Source organism: Sinohyriopsis cumingii, chromosome 7 (genome assembly GCF_028554795.1).
Source record: "Sinohyriopsis cumingii isolate HCF-2022 chromosome 7, ASM2855479v2, whole genome shotgun sequence".
NCBI classification, from domain to species: Eukaryota; Metazoa; Mollusca; class Bivalvia; order Unionida; family Unionidae; genus Sinohyriopsis; species Sinohyriopsis cumingii.
The window spans coordinates 119,624,152-119,646,629 of record NC_142967.1 but is presented as its reverse complement, the minus strand read 5'-3'; the positions used below and the strand labels follow the sequence as shown (position 1 = coordinate 119,646,629).

Sequence of the window (22,478 nt, the reverse complement as noted above, 5' to 3'; positions counted from 1 at the left end):
TCGACTTAACAAAAACAATAAAAAGAAATCTAAAAACATCGGACAATTCGGGTCTGTCTCACACAGCGTCAACATGACGTCCCTTCAGTCTCATCTTCCCGTCAAATTGATTCGTGCCTCGTACGGCATCAGTTGCAAAAAAATCCACAAATACATGCTCGTGTCATATAAGTCAGTCTCAGAGAAATATTACGATGGTTTACATGACAGCACGTCAATTTCTGCAAGGCATCATTCACAATCCTCGTTAAAACAAACGCTTTTTTAGAGAATCAAAGTAGCCTTGACGCAACTGGATAATACCCGCATTGACACTCAAACCAAAAAGCAAATGATTTTGAAACCTGGAGGTAGTGGTTCTCTAGGTGGTGTCATCATTTGCTCCCTCTTAAACTGGGATCGTAATGCCCCAAACGTTCTCCCCAAGAAAAAAGCCACACCCCAAAATTCCAAACGAACCCCAAAGAAGAAGAAGAGCAACGGTGTCAAGACCAGATCACAGCCCCAGAAAAAGAAACGACCACAGAAAACGAAAAAGACAAGTCCCTAGAAAGAGAATAGCCCTCAGAAAACACATTCTATGAGCAAGAGAGACACTTCAGCCAGGACGAAACCTTACATTCGCAAACCACAACCTGCAGAGACGGTGACGGCGTCTCCAGTAACCTTAGGTTCTTCCACTTTTCCGTTGCTGGTGATGCCAGCCAAACCCCATTTGACGTTCTTCCTCATTTGATGAAACAATGAAAACCCGCATCTCCAAAAACCACACCTCCTGCGGTGACACTCTCCTTCTCTTTAGCCGCAGTAGCAGCTGCTCGCAAAGTACCTGCCCACAAAATCAAAGTCCAAGAGAGATCGAGAATGTTACAGAGTTTACAGGATTTGTCCAAGCATGAACTGTCCCGATTTAGTCCCTTGTGAACCCCTCCACGACTTGAGATGCATGTCATCACGTTGATACGACGTAAAGACAATCGGTAGCAACGCATTCCAGTATAAAAAGACTTGTGGAAAAAGGATTTGTATCAGTGTTTTTGTGCTCCAGAACACCCAAAGATGTCCCCTCACAGAAGTGCACACCGTCACAATCGTCGTTCTCCTGTCCAGAACGGAAGAGGAAACAGAAAAGGATAGTCTCGTCATTCCAAAAAACGCTTAGCCAAGCTTCTATGTCACCCCCAGAAAAGACCCAGTCGTCCAAAGAAAAAGAGGAGCAAACAAAGGGGAGGATTCTTTGGTGATTTTGAAAAACACATCGTCACCTTTTTGACGAAATGATAGTTTAAAAAAAAGATAAAACAGCGCGTGCCTAGTCATCGACGTCAGTGTATTTTTGGTGTATGTCCCGGAACCGACAAAAAAAAAGATGTCACACCCAGAAGACATTCCTCTTCTACCCCGAAAGAAAAGAAAAGGAAAGGACTTCCTCTTCGTTTAGCCAAACATTGGGATGTGTTGTCCGTCCTGTCCAGAGCCTCTCCACCCATGCGAAAACAAATCATTCAAACTGGCTCCAAATATGCCATCGATACTGTGTACGAATGTTGTTTGAACGTCTTGAAAGGCACAATACCTTTGTCTAAACACCAGACAAAATTCTTAGCCATGCATCGACACTTTCTTCGCCAAATGATCTGAAAGGAAATACCGATTCGTCAGAAGAAAAAGATGTTGGTACAAAGCTGAGAAGTTTTACCATTGTTAGGACTTCTTACCAAAGCAATAGTATCACCTATGTTTGGACTCCTTGGAAGTCTTGTACACGCCATAGCTACAAGATAAAAGACACAAGAACATAAAAGGGACCTCTGGAGTTCAAAAATCTCAGACGTGCCCATTAAATCCAATAGATGGACGGAATACTATCATTGGCAAGAACAACGGACCCCGTATTTACCTTCCAATCCTCAACTGACCGGAAGAATGAATAGCAACAATCAGTTTTACTTAACCTTACCCTGTGACAGTTTCATGGAGGTGTTTCCCAATAACACTGTAACAAAACTGTAACCGAGTGGGTTTTGGATTAAACGAACAAAGCAAACACAATGTGATGGACGATGGAAATTTATAAAATGAATGAATATATATATATATATATATATATATATATATATATATATATATATATATATATATATATATATATATATATATATATATATATATATATATTATAAATACGATGATTTTCTCACGCCCTCAACATAGGATTGATCGAATCACTCTACCTAAACGTTCACAAATTGAAAAACGAAAATATGATTCTTGTAATCTTACGTATGGAAAGTGAGATTCAAATAACCGCATTGACTGCAAATACGTTTCAAAAAATATTATGCGCTGTAAGTGAGATTCATATCATTTCCTAGATTAATACAAAAATGATTCATAATAATCTCATGTAATGGAAAATGTATTCAATTGAAACATCAATTGGAACAAACGTATGCCTCTTGGCACTTTACAGTCGTATGATTCATAAACCGATGATCCACACAGTTTCACAGAGTCCTTGGGTTGGCCCACACTTTTATCGGCCGCTCACACCCTTCACGGATCCACCAGATGTACAGACATACGGATACACATACGTATAGACAGCACGCAGCACTAAACAGTAACAGTGACCCCAACACAGATACAGTCAGCCCAAAACAGCTACCGTCAGCCCTACACAGCTTCAGTCAGCTCTAAACAGCCCTAAACAGCCATGAACAACCCTGAACAGCCCTATGGCTGGAGAACACAATGGAGAACGTTCACTCCTTGACAAGATCCAAAACGACCACTCTCGGTTAGAAACGGAATCTACCTTAAATCCATAGGAGATTGAGTAATATGTTAAAATACCCGTGCATATCGCGGTTTTAATGTCTCTCGTCGCAAGTAATTTTCGACGAGATACATGCTAGTACAGTCGTTTACCTGGAAAAACAATTATTCACCCTAGGTAACGTTGTACTCATGTACAACGAAAAATGGTCAAATCGTTCTAAGGCAAAACCAAGTTATTTCTTGCTTTATTCTGTGACAAACACTTTGTATTGTTTTACGTCAAAATTACCTCAGGCCATCCAATAAGATCAGAAAGCCCATTAGGAAGTGGCTTTGGTGGAAATCATTCACCCTGCTCAAATCAAAACCATGACTTAAAATCAAAACAGTTTTGAGGTCGAAGTTTATGAATAGTGCAAGAATACTTTAACACTCACAAATCTATTGTAACTGCAGCTGGCGCTATGATTGATCCACCGAACACCAAAATTAAATAGCGGTCAACATGTGGTGAACGCGATTGCTACCGAATTATATGCATTGTTTTTTAAAGCTTTGGAGAGTGCCAAAAAAGTGTCACCATTGAGCACCATAAAGTGGCTCGTCGCCTACTGATGAAATATCCGGATAACAAAGTGATAGGTATTAGATTTTTTCCTGAATTGTATGACATTTTGGGTGGAGACACCAAGATGCTCAAGGATGGAGCCATACCAACCATTGCCGGCAACGTGGATTTTGCAAAATATTTTTTATTCCCATTAGAACTGAACCAAGGACTGAATTTGATCTCTGTGTACTCCGATGTGGTGTAGTGCAACGTAGAGGGATACACCTCCGTACCGTTACTGCGTGTCATTCCTTTCAAAGTGTAATCTGCTACGAACGCTGAAGAGGAAGGTGGAAACACCTATCACGTTTACCGGGAATTTGTACATCCTAACTATTTACCCGTCAGTAAGTCCTATTTGGATAGTGTAAACATTGCTGGGACAAAATATTCTTTTTTCCATGTTAAAACCGATGGTGACACGAGGATTGCTCGCCTTGAAAGATTCTGCATTGACGCAAGGCAAATAATTTCTCCAAAATATCATCATCGACAAACAAAACCCCCAAGTAGGTTTCTTGAGAGCTGGCAAAAATGTCTTGCTTCAAAAGGGCAAAGACATTTTGGGCCAAAAGAGAAACGCCTATAAACGCCCTGGACACTGCTGAGTCGGGAATTCCTGCTTCCCTTACACCACAGCAAGGAAGCAGAAAGAGTCGACGAAAACACCCCTTCAGAAGACTTCACACTCTTAGACCTAGAAAGGCTAAGAAAAGAAGAATCGTCCGAGATTAGACGTTTTTGATTATTAAATCATAGAGACAAAAACTGATGCACCGAGAGTCTTCGCCTTTTCCACGTCGGAACTGGATCTGTTTGCCATGCCACCCAATATGATGACAATGAAAGCACCCCAATGGGTAGAATTTTAACCTGTCTCCTCTTTGGCGGATTCCGCTTTCATCGAGTTTGACATCAAAGGACAGCCCGAATATTACATCGATCTGAATAGCAGTTACTTGTGTTGGAAAGTCCAAGTGAAAAAATTGGCAGACAACACCAATCCATCAGCCGATGATAGAGTAGCTCCCGTCAACAATTTCATGAATTTCTTGTTCAGTGAAGTGGATTTGTACCTGAATAAAACACTGGTGAATAGCAACATGGAAACTTACCCTTACCGAGCGTACCTGGAAAATCTCTTGACGTACGAAAAGAGGCCAAGACCACTCATCTGGAACCTTGCGTGGTATGGAAACCTGAAGCAGCGGGCGAGCACACGTTTACCGCCACGATAAACGCAGTAGATGCTGACAATACTTACAATGCGGGATATGTCGCTTGCCGAGAGAAAATCAAGCAAGGACGTAGTTTAGAACTGATGGATCGCTTGCATTTGGACATGTGGTTGCAAGAAAAGTATTTGCTGAACGGGGTGGATGTCCGCCTGAGACTGAATGGTAGCAGTGCTGATTTCAATTTGATGTCTGAGTCTCCGGATTAAAAACCGTCATCCAAGAAGCCAGACTGTACGTGCGACGCGTGGAAGTGTTACCTAAAGTGGGAAACAACATCAGTCACACTTTGAGCAGAGCGACTGCTAGGTATCCGATTCGACTCGTGGAAGTGAAAAATTTCACCATGTCCACTGGACAGCGATGAATGATCGAAGTTCATCTGTTCCAAGGACAGTTACCCGAACGTTTAATCATTGGTATGGTGAGCAATGTAACCTTCGACGGGGTCGTCACTGCCAATTCTTTCGAGTTTAAGCATTACGAACTGTCCAAGATCGAAGTCAGTTGCGATGGCAAGACCTTGTGTACCAGACGTTTCGAACCTAAGTTTGGTTTCAAGAATTACTTGAGATCGTACCTGTCCCTGTACGAACCTACCAGACAGTTAGAAACCAACACCAAGCACGTCTTTAGGTACAAATATTACGCAGGAGGATATGCTTCGTGGTTTTTTGATTTTATACAGACCAAGGCAGCGACGAGGGACATTTCCAATCTATAAAATCTGGTCAAATTCGTGCGGAACTTCAGTTTGCACACCAACCTCCAGACCACACGTAAACGTCATCTTGTATGCCGAGTTCGATAATACGATAAAAATCAACAGTTTGAGAGAAGTCATTCTAGACTATTAGAAGCTATGGAAGACACTTATCCCTCTTTGAATGTTGGAGAATCTATGGAAATGGAATGGGAGGATACCGTGGAAGCATAACCCAAAGACAAAGACAAAGAGGACATAGTGATGAAGTCCGGATGGCCAGAACCAGAACAGCATTTAGTCTCCTGTTTTGCCAAACACCTGGCAGAAACAAATATAAAGCGAAAGCGTTAGTCAGTCTGGCTACCCGTCTTTGACTCGTCAAAATTCAAGATGAGCAGACTCACAAAATTCTTGGAACTTCAGATGCACCTGGAGTACGCCTGATGCTTGCTGTATGAGTTCGCCAAGGAGTCCATTACAGAGAGGAAGTTAAGTTTGAAGAAGAAGAGGAGTAAAAGAAGAAGGAAGAGGAGAAGGAAAGGAAATCGATCTTGCCTGACCTCATACTTAGACTTCTATGTGAGGTCAGGCCTGAGGAAAGGACATCTCCACAGGCAGCACCACCACAAGTACAACAACAACCTCAACAACAACCACAGCCACTAATCAGGACCAGTACCACGAGTCTCGGTCTCCCAGACATAAAACTGGAAGAAGGAGCTGGAGAGACAGCGGGATCCACGACAAGGACAGCTTCCCCGGGTGTGGCATAGAAGAAGAAGACAGTGGAAAGAAATCTTCAGAATCCCAGAAACTGAAGAGTGGGGTTCTGAAGCCGCTCAAGAGGCCTCTGCGCTCCCAACCACAGCTGTGAACAGGGATAACGAGTGGAGTCGGCTTTGTGTCTGTGGTGCCCGGCCTGGGAGGTGTCATCACTGACAGGTTCATCTGAAGTTCAGAAAACATCCCTTTTCAGTGCTAACCAAATCTTTAGAAAAGAGACAATTCAAGTTGCCATTTGGTGTGTATGGGGAGTAGTGTGATCATAAACATTCACTCCTTTACTGATGTGATTGTGTGTGTGTGTATGTGTTTGTGTGTCTGTTTGAGCTCGCGTACTTTTGTTTGGATAGTAGAGTGTGTGTTTGTATGAGTGCGCGTACGTTTGTGTGGATAGTAGATTTTAGGGTTTTTGATAGTATATTTTGGGGTTTTAAGCGTTCGCGTAAGTTTGTGTGGATATACGATATTATGGTGTTTTACCCTTCCTTGTGTGGATAGTAGATATTGGGGGTTTTGATAGTATATTTTGTGTTTGTAAACTTTTCGCGTACGTTTGTGTGGACAGTATATATTATGGCTTTTTCTCCTTTCCGAGTGTGGTTAGTAGATATTGTTGTTTTTTTCTGAGCTAGCGTAAGTTTGTTTGGATAGTAAATTTGTATTTATTTTTCTACTTCACGTGTGTGAATAGTAGATATTGGGGTTAGTAATTTTTTCCCTCTTCCTGTGTGTGGATAGTATATTTGCGATTGTTTTCTCTTCTTTCCGTGTGTGGGTATTATAATTGGGGTTAGTATGAGTTGGTGTACATATGTGTGGATAGTATATAATACGTGAAGTGAGTGTAATGGATGTTTTCCTTCACGTCCGTGCTTGATACAAAGTTGAGCGCCCGTCATTCGATCCATTCTACACAGAATACTAAGGAAGATGGCTTCAAACCAAATAGACGCCATGAAAATATTGCAAGAGGTAATCAATGGCCTGGGAGTAGAAGAGGATTTTATGATTAAATGGAGTATGGTATTTATAACATCCACAGGGCAAATATGGAGACTAACACTGTAAAGAAAACGAAAGAAAAATTGAAAGAACTGATGGAAAAAGTAAAGCAGGACAAGGAGGACGAAGGAAACAGAATAAGGACGAGAGCATGGAATGAGGAAGTAGCAAAGAAGTAGAAAACGTAAAAAGGAAAAGAGAGAAGGAGGAAGAAGAAAAGAAAAAGAAGAAGAATGTTGGAGAGAAAATAAGAAGTTGGTGGAGGAAAAGAAGAGATTAAAACAAGAAAACCAAAGCCCCTTTTCAGGGCCACTCATATGCCTCGAAAAGATTTGCTTTCTTGCCTAAATAAAGTTTTAGTCGGTTGTATAGTTGTTTGTGTGATAGATTAATGTTCACCAATCAATGTCTTATTGTTGTATGTTTTATATATGTCTCTGTCCCGCCAGGCGTTCTAGGATTTTTCCCGCTCTTTGGTCCATATTGAGATCAGCCACTTGCAATATTGTTGCATCATTGTTACTCATCTTCAGGACTGTGACATCATCTCAATTGTTCCATTCCGATTGTCTATATATTAATAGTAAGTCTCATTGTTCGCAAAAGGTCCCACGACCTTTTTGACTGGAATTTCCATTGTCCTCAAAGGGTCCCACTATACTACTAATACCTTGTCATTTTGTTTCATATAGTGTCCTGTCTTTTGTTTGCTAATTATGTCAACATTTACACAAAAGGCATAAGGTATCCCGATTGTTTATTCGGGTTACCCTATGCCTTTTGTTTTACTGTTGACATCATTAGCAAACATAAGACAGTACACACACAGACACACACATATGTGTGTGTATATATATATATATATATATATATATATATATATATATATATATATATATATATATATATATATATATATATATATATATATATATATATATATATATTTGTAGATTTCCGTAAATTTGTCGTTGTGGCTGTATGTCAGGAATTCCAATCTCAAAATGAGTCTCAGATCAGAGGAAGTCATGTCTTCCACGTCTTCCGCAGCCACTGATGACAGCTCTATCTCCACGGCACCGAGTTCTGTCAGCAGAAGCTTATTGGGGCGTGACAACGATAGAGGGACCAAACTACTAACAGTATCAGAAAAGTCAAAGGTATGTGGTTTTCAATCATTTTAAATATTTAGCATCATCATGTACGGAGTGGACTGTTCAGGTATTTTAATGCATGCTTTGTAGAATGCGCGAGGTTAACAGATTTTCCAGAGGAATAGTAGTGAATTCATACAATTATTGTTCTACGGATAAAACATGTTTCGTCTAATTAAGATTTGATTAAAGCAGATTGAGCCCAAACCACTCTTTGTTTTTGGCATACCTATGTTTTTATCTGTAATTCGTTTTGATGAGTGAACCATATGCAAACTATAAACAGTCTAAGAAGTATTTTATACAGTAATTATTGTCTTGAAGGATATATTGTTTCATTTGTAAAAAGGAACAATCAATTCGTTTTCGTCCTTCATCTCAAAAGGTTCAGAAGAGGCAAGAGACAAAAGAAGACGTTCGTCATCACCCTTCCAGACTTGTTGTATTCTTCAAATGGTTCGCATCGATTCTGATAGGGTTGTTATTTCTAGCATGCCTGGTGGTGAGCAAGGTTACTATTATTGCTCTCTCGAATACTCTAAACAACAACACTACAGGAATTACCGAGGTCAGTTGTTCCGACGAAAATGATCTCTCCCAAAACGACATTGACAGTTCCCGTGTGTTTTTCATGATTACGTTGCTCCTGCTGATACCAAATGTAATCAACTTTATTCGAGGTATATGGCTAGCATTCTTCCGAAGTGACGTCCCCTGGCCAGGAAAGAAGGCATTATTGATAGTAAGTTTTGCAGAATAACATCGTCTTTCAGAGTTTCTACATTCGTATTATTAAAACAAGGATGCCACATGGAACTATGGGCCTATATTTCCTCCCATTTTACTTGTTAGGAATGGCACTTAGTATTACTCCGTAGCCAATCTTGTACCTTTTTCATATTTTACACTTGCCATTTTTACACACGAATCATTTTCAGGTTTTGAACGGAAATATAACTATATAAAGCAAACACTGAAGTTTGAGATTACAGATTGTCGTATATTTGGGAGAAGATAAATACATTTTTGTACAACAAGACATTGAGAGAGATTTCATCCAACATATAACATATTTAGGCCACAAGATACCTATTGCTTTCGTACGCCAACGAAGGTGTACATTTTAATGACCGTGTTAGATATTTGACTCACCAGGTGTTCTATATTTAATTTTAAAAATCTCTGTGATATATATATATATATATATATATATATATATATATATATATATATATATATATATATATATATATATATATATATATATATATACATATTCCTTTCTAATTCTGGCAAGGTTACTTGAAATGGATCAAATACATTAAATTTGACTATAAAGGTTTTGAATAAAAATAATAAAATATAAGGTCTAGTAAAAATCTGCATCAAAATGGATGTGAACATCATCGGATTTGAAAAATGGTGTGCTTAAAGTAAGCTATGACATATTATTTTCCAGAACTGATCAAACTTATGAAAGGCACTTGTTCATCACTTTTTTTTTCTTTTCTTTCAGGGCCTTATAATCGGAATCACTGAGTCGTTCGGCCTGTGTATTATCGTTCTGGATGTGTTTCGAATGAGCACTGCACCAGGGTTATCAGTCTTGTTATCTAATTGTGTCTTTATTTTTCCCGTTTTTTATTATCTTTGGTTGTGTTGCAAATCTAAGTGGAGACGTGAGCGCAAAGAAGACACAAATTATATCCTTTTTTTCTCAATGTTGGCTTTATTGATGTTATTGGCAGGCCTTGTCCTGACTATTTTGTTGGTGGTTTGTAATCTTCACCCATTATATAAGAACACTGAGGATATATGGTATTTACCTGTGGCTATTATTTGCATATCACTTTCATGGATTCCGGGGATACACAAGGAAATGCTAGAAATAAATGATAACTCTCCACTTAATTCTGTAAGGCAGGAAAGTTTACACGATGACGAAACTCAGAGTCTATTAGGTAGTTCAAATACCACAGGGTATGGAAGTAGAAGTATGAATAATGTTGGAGAATATGGTAATACTGCAAGCTTTACGAGCCAAACTGACGTGGAAAATGAATCACATGTTCAACTGACAAGGCCTGCATCTAATGCCCCATACCGAGAGACCAATACGGCGTGGAAATTGACTATTTGGTTGTCATTTGTTAAGGTATTGTCCATAAGCATTATCGGACCTACACTGTTTGCTGTGAATTATAAGCATAGCACGGATTGCTCGTGGATCCTTTTCAAACAAGCATGGAGCTGGGGAAGCACGGAGACAGATGTACACTTATTTTTGGCAAATGCAGGATCAAGCCTTGTTGGATATTTGTTGGGTATGTTCGATTTTAGCTCTTTCTTTCTGTAACATATTTGGTAAATTTTCTTGCGGCATTTGAATTATTTCCCATTAGCAATGTCAGTATTAGAAGTTCCTACGAATACTCAAAGTCTGCTTAAAGGACAAAAATCGCGTACCGGCCTTTACGAGCTGGTTTTATGATATATTTGCGTTTGATTTTTGACAAGGAATTTAAATGATTTGTATTTTGAAGTTTAGTTCAACGCTTCAGTTATATTTTGAATAGAACGTAGCAAAAACTTTTATAATCCTGAAATCTTTTGTGTTCTAGATATATCCCATTTCCTTCGTCATGTTACACTAAATTTCATGCATTAACTCTTTTATTATGGTACAAATATCAGTGAAACTTTGTTTAAAAATAGCTGAGCATCTTTTATCAATGATAAAGGAACGCCCATCTATTTGCATCATTTCAATACAATTACTTTTTATGAGGCACCTAGATCAGATAAATATAACTTATTCTTTCTTTAGAGCCACTGACATCTTTTTTAAATCTTAATTAAGCATCGGGATCCATTCAGGCATGCTTGTTGAAGTCATCTTGGATAGTTTAGTCTTTTAAGGTTTTTCGTAATGGGTCCAGTTATAAATTCAGATTTGTTATTGACCTCACCTAATTTATCGCCAGCTTAGTCATCTGACAAACAAATATGGGGGTTGTATTTTCTTTGTTTTCTTTGCATTTAGATCAATATAAATTTAAATCAGTGTTTTATCGATTTCTTTTACAATTGTGTTTATTTAGCAATTGTTAAGATTATCTGTTTTGAGGAATCATATTCTGCTGAACATCCTTGTGAGCTTCCCTGAAGAAAGCAGTTTCGGTGGAACCCACTGTTTAATAGTTATATATATATATATATTATATATATATATATATATATATATATATATATATATATATATATATATATATATATATATATATATATATATATATGTGTGTGTGTGTGTGTGTGTGTGTGTGTGTTTCTGCTTTTTTAGAAAATATCTTTGATATTTTTCTTTAGAAAATTGCAAGTTTAGAAAAAGTCTCACAAATTATTTTTTAAGAATAAGTTATAGTATCTGTTCTTTTTATATTTACTAATCGAATTTAGTTTTCTTGTTATCTGAAGCAAATTGCATTTCCGAGTGCACATTTGATATATTTTAAAAGTCGCAAAGTAGATATGCGATTTGTGTTCTCCCTAATTTAAAATCTGTAAACTTGGGTCTTTCAGCATTCCTGGCATGTACGACTTGTATGCAAAAGATTTCATTTGCTATTCCACTGTTCTTTGCCACACCAGTGACTTTTTCTATTGTGTATGTTAATACCACCTGTGAGTTGATACCACATACAGCCGGATCACCTTTGGATTTGAATTTGCTGGTACCAGCTATAGTTTTATTGACACTGGCACAAATATTTTCTGCTGGATGGGTTGTCTTCCGGAGTGAGACTATCGTTATGCAGAAAGAGGATATGGTACAGAAACATGCTGCTCTCGATTTGCTTAACCTATTCTTTTAAAACAAGATATATAAATTCATATATAATATAGCTGTGAACTGTTTTCTACCTACCTAACAACATAGAAAAGAACTTACAAATATCTAACACAAGGAGCCCGATATGTTGAATTTCAAAGTATACTGCAACCAATGGTAACAAACAATTAGGATTGAGAAATGATATGACTTGACTGAATGCTCAAATTTTTAAACTTAGCTGACGCAGTTAGATGACAAGGTTTGTAAAAATATCAATCGAGTAAGACCGAAGGAAAATCTCAATAGGCACCATATATTTGGGAAATCGTGACAGCTATTATGATCATTTGATATGATGAAACGGCAATTACTTTAATTTAACTCTCCTAATTTTAATTGAATTATCGTTTTCTAATTCGCTTGATAAAAGTATTACCTTTGAAGTGCACTGTGATTATATGCACATTAATATTTTATTGATTGATATTTGTATGGTTTGTTCAAGAAGATTTATAATTACCCTTTAAGCTTTTCTGGATTCCAACCTACAATGGAGTTTTGCTGGAACAGTGGCTCTTGCAAGATAGACGGAATAAGCATACAGATGTATACCAAGAAGATCCCAAGGAGAAGGCGAAAAGAACTAAAGTGTACATCTGTACAACCATGTATAGAGAGGTTGAAACGCTTTCAATTTTCAATAATTAAATATTTCTCAGTAAACATTATCCGTGTAAATGTAGTTTTAAACGTTATGACCTAAATTCCCACTGTTTTTAATAATAAAATAGTTTTGAATACGTGGTGATAGTAATAGTGGTGCAAATGCACACAAACACTGAAAAATGTCTGAAAAACTGAACATGCTAAAATCAATATTTCAGCATTCACAGCATAACAAGGATATGGCACCAGAGATGCCTATTCAGAAAGTATTACTAGGAAGCCATGCTTTCTGCAACGCATCAACTATTTTTCCCCTATCCTTCAACAAGAAACATTCACAGGGATTTTACAAGAGCGTAAAATATCTTTTCTTTATGTTTTCAAGAATATGTTTCTAGCCACATTCATAATCATTCTTAAATCAAGACTAGTAAATATAACTATCTGTAGTCCGCTACCGAGAATGTTTATAAGAAGGCAGAGCTGGAAAATGGCAGCAGATGAGTGATGGCAATTTCCTTCTGGTTTCCTTGAGCGCACGGTCCAACCGACGTCACCATCTGAAGCTGATTTCCGTTGCATAGGATTCTTGTAAAATCGAAATAATATCTAAAGTTTAAATGTAAAATAGAATCTTTTTGAAACTGACTAATCACGTAACTCTACCTATCCGTCAAAAGGCGTTGGAGTGTTGTTTGTACTCAGAATATTCAGTCTCATGGTGTGACACGTGTAAATAATTACACAACATTAGCCTGAGTATCAAATTAGTCTGAGAAGGTCTGGTGATTCACTGATGAATCGACACCTCGGCAGTTAGTACTAATACACATTTCTGTTACTTTGCTCTCTTGCGCCCTATTTTCATGAAATATTTGCAATAAACTGAATTTATCTACTTATGACAAGGTACAGTTTAACAAACAAACCAAACAAATGCAACATAGAACATTACCTTTGTGGAAAAGGATACGTGCCTGAGTCTGCGTTTTGATGGATGCCTTTAAAATTTATTTTTACAGAATGAAGCGGAGATGAGACAGTTATTGGAGTCAATCAACCGCATCAATCATGCCCAAAGTGTTGGGAAGAAACACTTTGAATCACACATTTTCTTTGATGGCGGAGTCAACAAAGATTCTTCACCTACAGATTTTGCATTGCAGCTCATATCATTGTTTAGCACTACCCTAGGTTTGTATATTCGGTTGCATTGAACAAGCTATAGGATATTGCTACATAGACTCATTTTAATATCCTGTGCGTTATTGCCTTGCGAACTGTAGTTAGAGATAACGTATAGCTTCTTTGCGTATTTTTCTACATTGCTGAAATGCATCTTTTATTCTGATTGTTATTGTGTGGGTAAATTACTCGATGAATTTGCAAGTGTTCTGCGAGAGTATTGTCACTGAGTGTTTATTTTTAATTTATTTTTGTATGGTTTTATATGTACAATACGGAGATTATTTGATCACATCTGTGTCTTTCATGCTCGTAATGTGACAAATACCATTGGGAACCCTATTTGTTATGTTCAAGACTGCTACCTTCTATCCTAATATGTATAATTGCTATACAAATTTCATATTTCTTTAGCTATTATATAAACTTTACAATTTGCGTAAGTGACTAGCATCACGTCATAACCGCAACATTAAAATAACACTAGATTTCAAAAAGATGCGAGGAAATGAGTTTCAGAACCTCGCAAATTTGATCAGAAAAACATCCTTGGTGTTTGTAACAATATACGTGGCCTAAGTGGTTGGACCGTCCGCTTCGGATGCGGGATTCGCGGGTTCAAACCTCGAATGAGTCATACCAAGTACGTCTAAAAATGGTACTAGCAGTTGCCTCGCCTGGTGCTCAGAACTAAGAGGTTAGCGTTAAGACTGGTCGTCATGGTGTCAGGATAATGTTACTGGATGGGACATGATGCTACATGCCTGCGGCATAATGCCCCAGTGCTAGACATCACTATAAACTGACACACTGCAGACATCGAAGCGATATGAGTAAAGTTGTTAAAGCTACGTTAAAATCCAAACACATACGCACACACAAAACACGTCAATGACACCTTGGATTATATTCTTTTCGATAAATTGTGGGCATATGGAAAAATAGTATTGGATATCAGTGATAATCATTTTCCGAAAAAAATATATTGCCTCCTTACATGAAGAGCGAATGTAAAGGCATCATATATAAAGAGCATATTGCCAATAAGACACATAACAAATGTAAAGTTAAATCACTCTGGCAAAACTAGGATACAACGTAGAAACTTTGTAATGAAGCTCAGAACACAAACTATTCGTACTTATTTCTTTGAACGGTATACTTGTGATCCAAAACTGTAGAACTTTGTGCAATTCATTAAACCACATTAATGAATCAAGCGTAAAATCTCAGACTGTAACCTTATTTTGATGGAAGGCGATACTTTGATAACATACCAAACAAAAGTATGTGAAAGTTGCAAGAGTACTTCATTAATATTGCCAACACTATTTAATCCAATGTACTCATAGATAACTCTGCTATTACCCCTAGTATACAAGATGTTCATGACAATCGACCACTGAAAGATACCAAACATTTCAACTGCCGCCGGCAGTGCCAGAACAAGCTTTCAACATTTGGTAAGCCTCGATACAAACAATTTGGAGGTGTTAGCAACATATTTCTTTAAATTCTGTTCACTTTTTATGCTGAGAATGTTGCATATTCTTCATTAGTTGCATAGTCCAAGGGAAAGTTCCAGATCGTATTAGAAAGCACAGGAAACACTAATCTTCACACAATCGGATCATATGGATCAGGGCATTAATAGACCAATCGGTATTTTACCATGCTCTTCCAAAATGTTTGAAAAGTTTCGATATATTCAGTTCTAATTACGTCTTAATAATATTTTTATAGTTTCCTATCTGCTCCTCGGAACATGTAGGTATGTCAGACAACACTTCTAAAACAAGGGGTCCAGTGTGCATACAATCCTAATGGACCTGTCGAAGCTCTTTCGACGACTTCCGCATAGTCGCAGCATTGAAAAGATGAAAACGTTTCACATGGATCAGAGCTTGATTAAACTAGCTGGAAACTGGTTGTCTAATAGAAAACAACGCATAATAACTCTGGGTTTCGCGCATAATAATTATGATACAACATCGAAATGAGTACCTCAGAACTCCGTAACGGACCTCTTATTTTACGTATGCCAAGTTTTACGTTACTAAACAAAGAATAGTGTACAATTACGTAGATGAAAACACTGTATCTCACATCTATAAAGATCAAGATAATCTCAAAGCTGTTTCACTGAATTACAGCAGGAGACTTACTGAACGGCATTCAAGCCAATACCCAGAAAATCAATGGAAATATTCCTGGCCAAATTGAGAAAATGTTGTCTAATTGTACCATATGATACCTTAAAACAACGAGGATGACTGTGTGAAACTTTACGAGATAGATATTGACTCTTAACTAAATATTTGCAACCAATTATATTTGATATGTCACAAAGAGGCGATCCACTTCAAGGTCTTGCAAAGAGTCGGCCACTAACATTTAATGTTAACGTGTCTGTTCTTTATTAATTCTAATTTTAATTACTGCTCCTTTAGTTGTCGTTACTGCTTCGAATTAAATTCTGACAAACGAAAACAAAATACTGCATTTGACATTAAAGTTTCATGTTTGATGATTTACAAAATACTGTATTGGACATTAAAGTTTCATGTTTGATGATTTACAAAATACTGTATTGGACATTAAAGTTTCATGTTTGATGATTTACAAAATACTGTATTGGACATTAAAGTTTCATGTTTGATGATTTACAAAATACTGCATTTGACATTAAAGTTTCATGTTTGATGATTTACAAAATACTGTATTGGACATTAAAGTTTCATGTTTGATGATTTACAAAATACTGTATTGGACATTAAAGTTTCATGTTTGATGATTTACAAAATACTGCATTTGACATTAAAGTTTCATGTTTGATGATTTACAAAATACTGTATTGGACATTAAAGTTTCATGTTTGATGATTTACAAAATACTGTATTGGACATCAAAGTTTCATGTTTGATGACTTTGATAGCTCAGACGATTCCCTGTTCAGAAAGAAAATTTTGCCACTTGACAAATTGGTAGATTCAGATGGCAACTTAAATATATGATACGTCACAATAAAACAATGAACGAAGATTATGTCTAAATCATGCAAATTACTCTCGTGTGCTTTAAGCTGATGTTGCTATTGGCATTATGCTGCTTCTTACTTACGTGATTAATCTGGTCACATTATATAAACTGCAACTATAACCACCGTGACCAACATTTACATAACACTATGAAGGATAACGACGACAAGGTACTATACTTTTTCTTAAATTTAAAGCCCTCAGAGCATGGAACATTCTTCCAAAAGAAATTAAAATAATCTTTGTGTTATGATAATTCAGCAGGCTGATTTGTACATGGCCAGGTCTTTACAAAAATGTCATCATTATCATGTAAATCAGGGTTCTGTAGCAGATCATTTAATTTTTACAAGTTTTGACTGAGTTTCATTTAGTTTCACTCCTGCCTAGGTTTGGTTCAGACTTTTATCTACCTTAGTTCCTGATATCATAGTTAGTACGTCTGTAAATTTATGCATGCATTTTAATTACAAACTATTCATATTTATTATTACATTTGTCAAAGGCATGAATTATGTGATGTGTTATATGCACATACGTTTGTGAAACGAACGAAAGTGTATGTCTGAATTATGTATATTATTCTTTTGTGTTTTAAGCTGATGTTGCGAGTGGCATTGTGCTGTTTATTATCATTATTGGTTTATTCTAAATATGCAATAATTAGTATTTGTTTTATGTGTGTCGATACAATATCCCGTCCAGAGTTAATGGTTTTATGCTAATCAGACTACGGACGTTAAATACAATATCTTGAATGTCGTGTCAGGTGTTTTTTGGAAACGACTGACTACCTTAAGACGTTTGGTGTAAATAAGTGCATGCATCCTACATATATATACGTCATGATATTCTTATTAATACCCTATAAAGGTTCCATGAAACTTCGTTGACGGGTTGTTTGATAAAAATAGGTTGAGATTAGTAAACAGTAACTGTTATTATAAACAAATGAATGCATAATATATCTCGAATAATAAGTCGAAAGGAACGATTCCATTACAAAAAAGAAAAAGAGGAAATCATGTTGCAATTGCTACTGCAAGGTATAGCATTTGCATTCATGCATTTTCAAAACACAGTTGTTCATTTTCCATATTGCATTTTCTTTCGTTGATTTATGGGATGATGTATCTAATTTGTATGCAATAAAATACCGTGACCTCGAAACATGGTAAATTGAACTCTATAGCACGCGGAAGGTAGGAAAAATAATATTCATTTTATCTTTGTACATCTGAAGCAGCCAAAAGCCTTTTGACGTACATTTTTAATAGTTGCAGTTTTATTCGCACAGACCTCATACGTTAAACTTATATCAGAGTGTCTCAGTAGATAAGAGAAGATTGCGTAGAAGCCTTTTATATTTTCTTTACTAATTGTTATGCCTAAATATCTAGGTGTTGACATCGACAGATGTAGCAAGACCAGGACGCCGTACGGCGTGTCTCTAGCGTGGAAACTGAAGGCCAATTTGGGACAGTCCGGAATGACAGTCAAGGTTCACTTAAAAGACAACTTCAAGGTTTGCAGCAATCTCTTACCTTTTATTTAAAATGGTTAAAGCAAGTCTATTGTGATTGTTGATTTATTTGCATTCACTGATTAACGGTCACTTGCTAATAACTTGGTTTTGTACAAAACAGTTGGGTTGAGTGACATTAACAATGGCGATATGTCAATTAATGACAAACTGAAGGAACAAATAAGGTAACATTCATGGACCTTTCTTCTCCCCTGAGTCATGATTATATCTTATGAAACTTAATTGCATACCATATATAGTTGTTTAATCAGATTTTGTCCCATATATTAAGCATAATAGATAGTAAAACAATATAATCATGTACGCGATATCGTCAAGCGGTTCTTGTCGTAGAAACGGACGCGTATTCTCACAGCATGAATTCCTCCAACTATTTTATTATGTCGAGATCCAACACTTCAAATGAATTGTCCAGTAATGTTCTTGCTCGTCATCAAATACTATATGATTGTAGCTGAGTGAAAAAGATATTTGAGCTTAATCGTGATTTGGTAGCTGGATCTAATATTTGAGTCTATTGTAATCAGGGCATTCTGAGATATAAGTCTGATATTTTTATTGGCCCCGTTGAATTGGCTTAATAGATTGACAAACTCGTTGGCCATATTCTGATGAACTCGTCCACCCAAGATGTCATATAATGCTTAAGTCCAAAAAATATTAAAGAGTTGTTACAATGTGTTCTTTTGAGAAGAAATATTGTACGTGTTCAGATGAATTTATGCTATCATGATTTAAATGACAAAAGTTCTCCTTACAGGTTAAAAACAAAAAACGCTGGAGCCAAGTGATGTATATGTCTTATATCCTTGACTTTCTTATGGAACAATCAAGCGAAGGTATGTATCAAAATATTAATTGATGAATTAAATAATTCAAATGAAATTCATTACTGGAGCACCTTGCATAGCGTATAGAAATTTCGTGACTATTTAAACCTGATTACAAAGCTTGATATTAAAAATACTACCTTCATTTAAAAGTTCAAATTTATTTTGTAGAATAAAGACGTCTTGCATAATTGGTTAAAGAGAATTTGATTCTTCGCCTCTATAATATAAACTTTTATATTCCCTAGTTTCCTTTCTGTATATTTCTAACCAGGAACCGCTTATATTAGCATTTATAAATTTTATGTCATCTTCTGCCAACCGTGCTTCCTTGTGCGTATTTCTATGCTATATTCTTACATAAATCATTTTTCAGTTCGAGACGATGAAACGTTCATCCTCTGTACCGACGCAGACGTGTATTTCAACGCAAACAACGTCGAAGCTCTGCTAGACCTGATGACTAGAGACCTATCTGTTGGTGCCGTTTGTGCACGAACCCATCCGCAGGGAAATTCGCCCCTCGTGTGGTATCAGACATTTGAATATGCGATCGGACATTGGTTCCAGAAGGTGATCTCTCTCTCTCTCTCTCTGTATTCGCAAAATTTGTATAGCATTTTTTAAGTACATATTAGTAAAGATATATGATTCGAATTATGTGTATTCCATTAATTTTGACAAAATAGATGAGAAACACTTTTTCGATTCAAATTTTGTTCAATGCAATGTTCCAGTTTGCTGAATTGACACCACACAAACACACACACACACACACACACACACACACATACACACACGCACACACACACACAATATGGTGATGTGATCACAAGCCCACCTACATTCCCACTGCTTGAAACGAAAAATGCCAGTGAGTATCTACTTTCTTATCTAATGGACAAATCAAAAGGTTGTCCAAAAGGAACAGATAAATTGCAACTGAAACATATCATAATGTTGTACTATTACAATGATACAAATACCTTAAATTCATTTTCTAAAAATGCAGCATTTGGGGTACCTCAGATCGCCATGCGAGATGGAATGTAGAAATGCTAGAAGCTAATGACGCACTGCCAATTGATTATGTAAACAAAAACGTCAGTTTACAAAACGTTCTTACATTTACAAACAAAAACGTAACTTTAGGTCTTGAAAGAATTTGAAGATTATACATGTATTCATAAGCAAATAATACGTGCCTGAGTACACTGGTTCAATTAAAAACTGTTTTAGGGGTGGGTAGTGCTTACGGAAAACAAGTATAATGATTATCTACCAATTATGTTCACCTACTATCAGTTTGTGCATGAAAGTGAAAGATCGGGTTTGTAACTAATGAACGCCAATATATTGATGTATTCACAAACACACTGCATACAAACAAAAACCACCAGAGAGAGAGAGAGAGAGAGAGAGAGAGCTTTGCACTTTCTTCACCACTGGTCGGTTAAATGGTGGTTCAGATTCTACAAAACCTTACTACTTAAACACTCAGTGATATTGGACTACTGCAATCTCCCTAACACCTTAAGCTGAGCCGATGGAATGATTTTGTTGTTGTTGTAGGGTTTAACGCCATTTTTCAGCACACGATAGGCTATACATGGCTAGCCAGTATTAATGGTGGAGGAAGAACCCGGGAAAACCCTGGAAAGAACCACCGACCCACGAGAAGCTTCTGGCAAGCTTTCTCACATACCCACATTAGCCAGATCTGAGACTTGAACCCACGCAGACAGAGGTGAGCTGGCAGTGATCCGTAACGGATAGCGCTTTAGACCACTCGGCTACTCGGGGCCCCCTGATGGAATGAAGATATTGTGCTACTTCAAAATCACCAAACGAGATGGAGAATATAATTACTCGATACTAGCGATGTAGCAACTGTACTTTAGTAAACTGTTCGATTGTGGTAAATAAAAAACATATGGTCACATCGAGGAAGTATTTTATAACTATACTTGCATGCGTTTATGTTGTTGGACCGTTAAGATACAACATTTCCTGAAACATACCAAAACAAAAATACACACAGTTTTAACAGGCAAACGAGGCAAATGAATGATACTCTGAAAACAAGATAGAAAGAAAACGATAAGTTTGAGAGAAATATGATTTGTAGTAAAACAGACCACGACAAACGCGTGAGACAGACATGCGTGGAGACCAAATGATCTACGATCTGACTTGCATAAGCCAATGACTGTCGATGAAATCAAAATTAGCTTTCCTTTTTTACCTGCATTCTCTGTATCTCGCTCACACTCTCCGGAGAACATTGTATGTCGCATACATTTTCCAGAGCGTTCAAAGGAAAATCAACAAGTTTTGGTTATATATATATATATATATATATATATATATATATATATATATATATATATATATATATATATATATATATATATATATATATATATATATATTCACATACAGATTTAACGAGCAATATTATTATTCATAGCATCACAAATATTGATAACTGATATATTTGATTCAGAGGTACAGTTAGAGTACGATACAGACGGACACTATATTTCTACGGTTATATACATTACAGGAAGAGAAAAACAGTTTTATATAAACTTGCAGTTACATTATTTGCGGCTGACTGCATTAGCTAATATGATAAATGGGCTGGATGCCTAAATCAAAAGTTGACGGTTCGAGCATAATGTGCAAACACGATCGAGTACCATCTTAGTACATAAATTTGACTTTGTCAGAGAGTCATCAGGATTAGCTGGTCACGTGCAGGTTACATTCATTTGATGCCTCACGTTTACATACGAACGGTCCAGTTGTATACAAAGGGACTGGATTCTTATATGACGTACATTAACAATGCGAATCATTTAAATTGAGGATAAACTTACTGGCGTATAGGTACAAAGGTTGCAATTAGAAAATATGACTTCTCCATATTGTTTTCCTTGTTATTAGATTCAGATAATACGGAATGCATTTTGAAAATAAATCTCGAAATCTAAACAAATGGATTTAATTTTAAAAACATTAATGTTTTATGTGTTGTAAAATATATTGAAATTGAAGTAAAGAACGCAGAGATGAAGAATTATATTACTTGATAAATTGAGGTTTAA

General features: G+C 36.7%; 1 protein-coding gene across 1 annotated transcript in view; it reads left to right on the top strand.

The window, feature by feature from the left end:
* Positions 1-22,478, top strand: part of LOC149796018 (uncharacterized) — a 77,093-nt gene that overhangs the window by 20,387 nt on the left and 34,228 nt on the right. The window contains exons 2-10 of the mRNA XM_089965933.1: positions 8,071-8,277; positions 8,657-9,013; positions 9,788-10,595; positions 11,851-12,098; positions 12,632-12,781; positions 13,792-13,963; positions 18,393-18,517; positions 19,299-19,377; positions 19,745-19,941. Coding sequence (XP_089822059.1) covers positions 8,122-8,277; positions 8,657-9,013; positions 9,788-10,595; positions 11,851-12,098; positions 12,632-12,781; positions 13,792-13,963; positions 18,393-18,517; positions 19,299-19,377; positions 19,745-19,941 — 2,292 coding nt within the window. The 5' untranslated portion in view covers positions 8,071-8,121. The remainder of the gene's footprint in view (positions 1-8,070; positions 8,278-8,656; positions 9,014-9,787; positions 10,596-11,850; positions 12,099-12,631; positions 12,782-13,791; positions 13,964-18,392; positions 18,518-19,298; positions 19,378-19,744; positions 19,942-22,478) is intronic.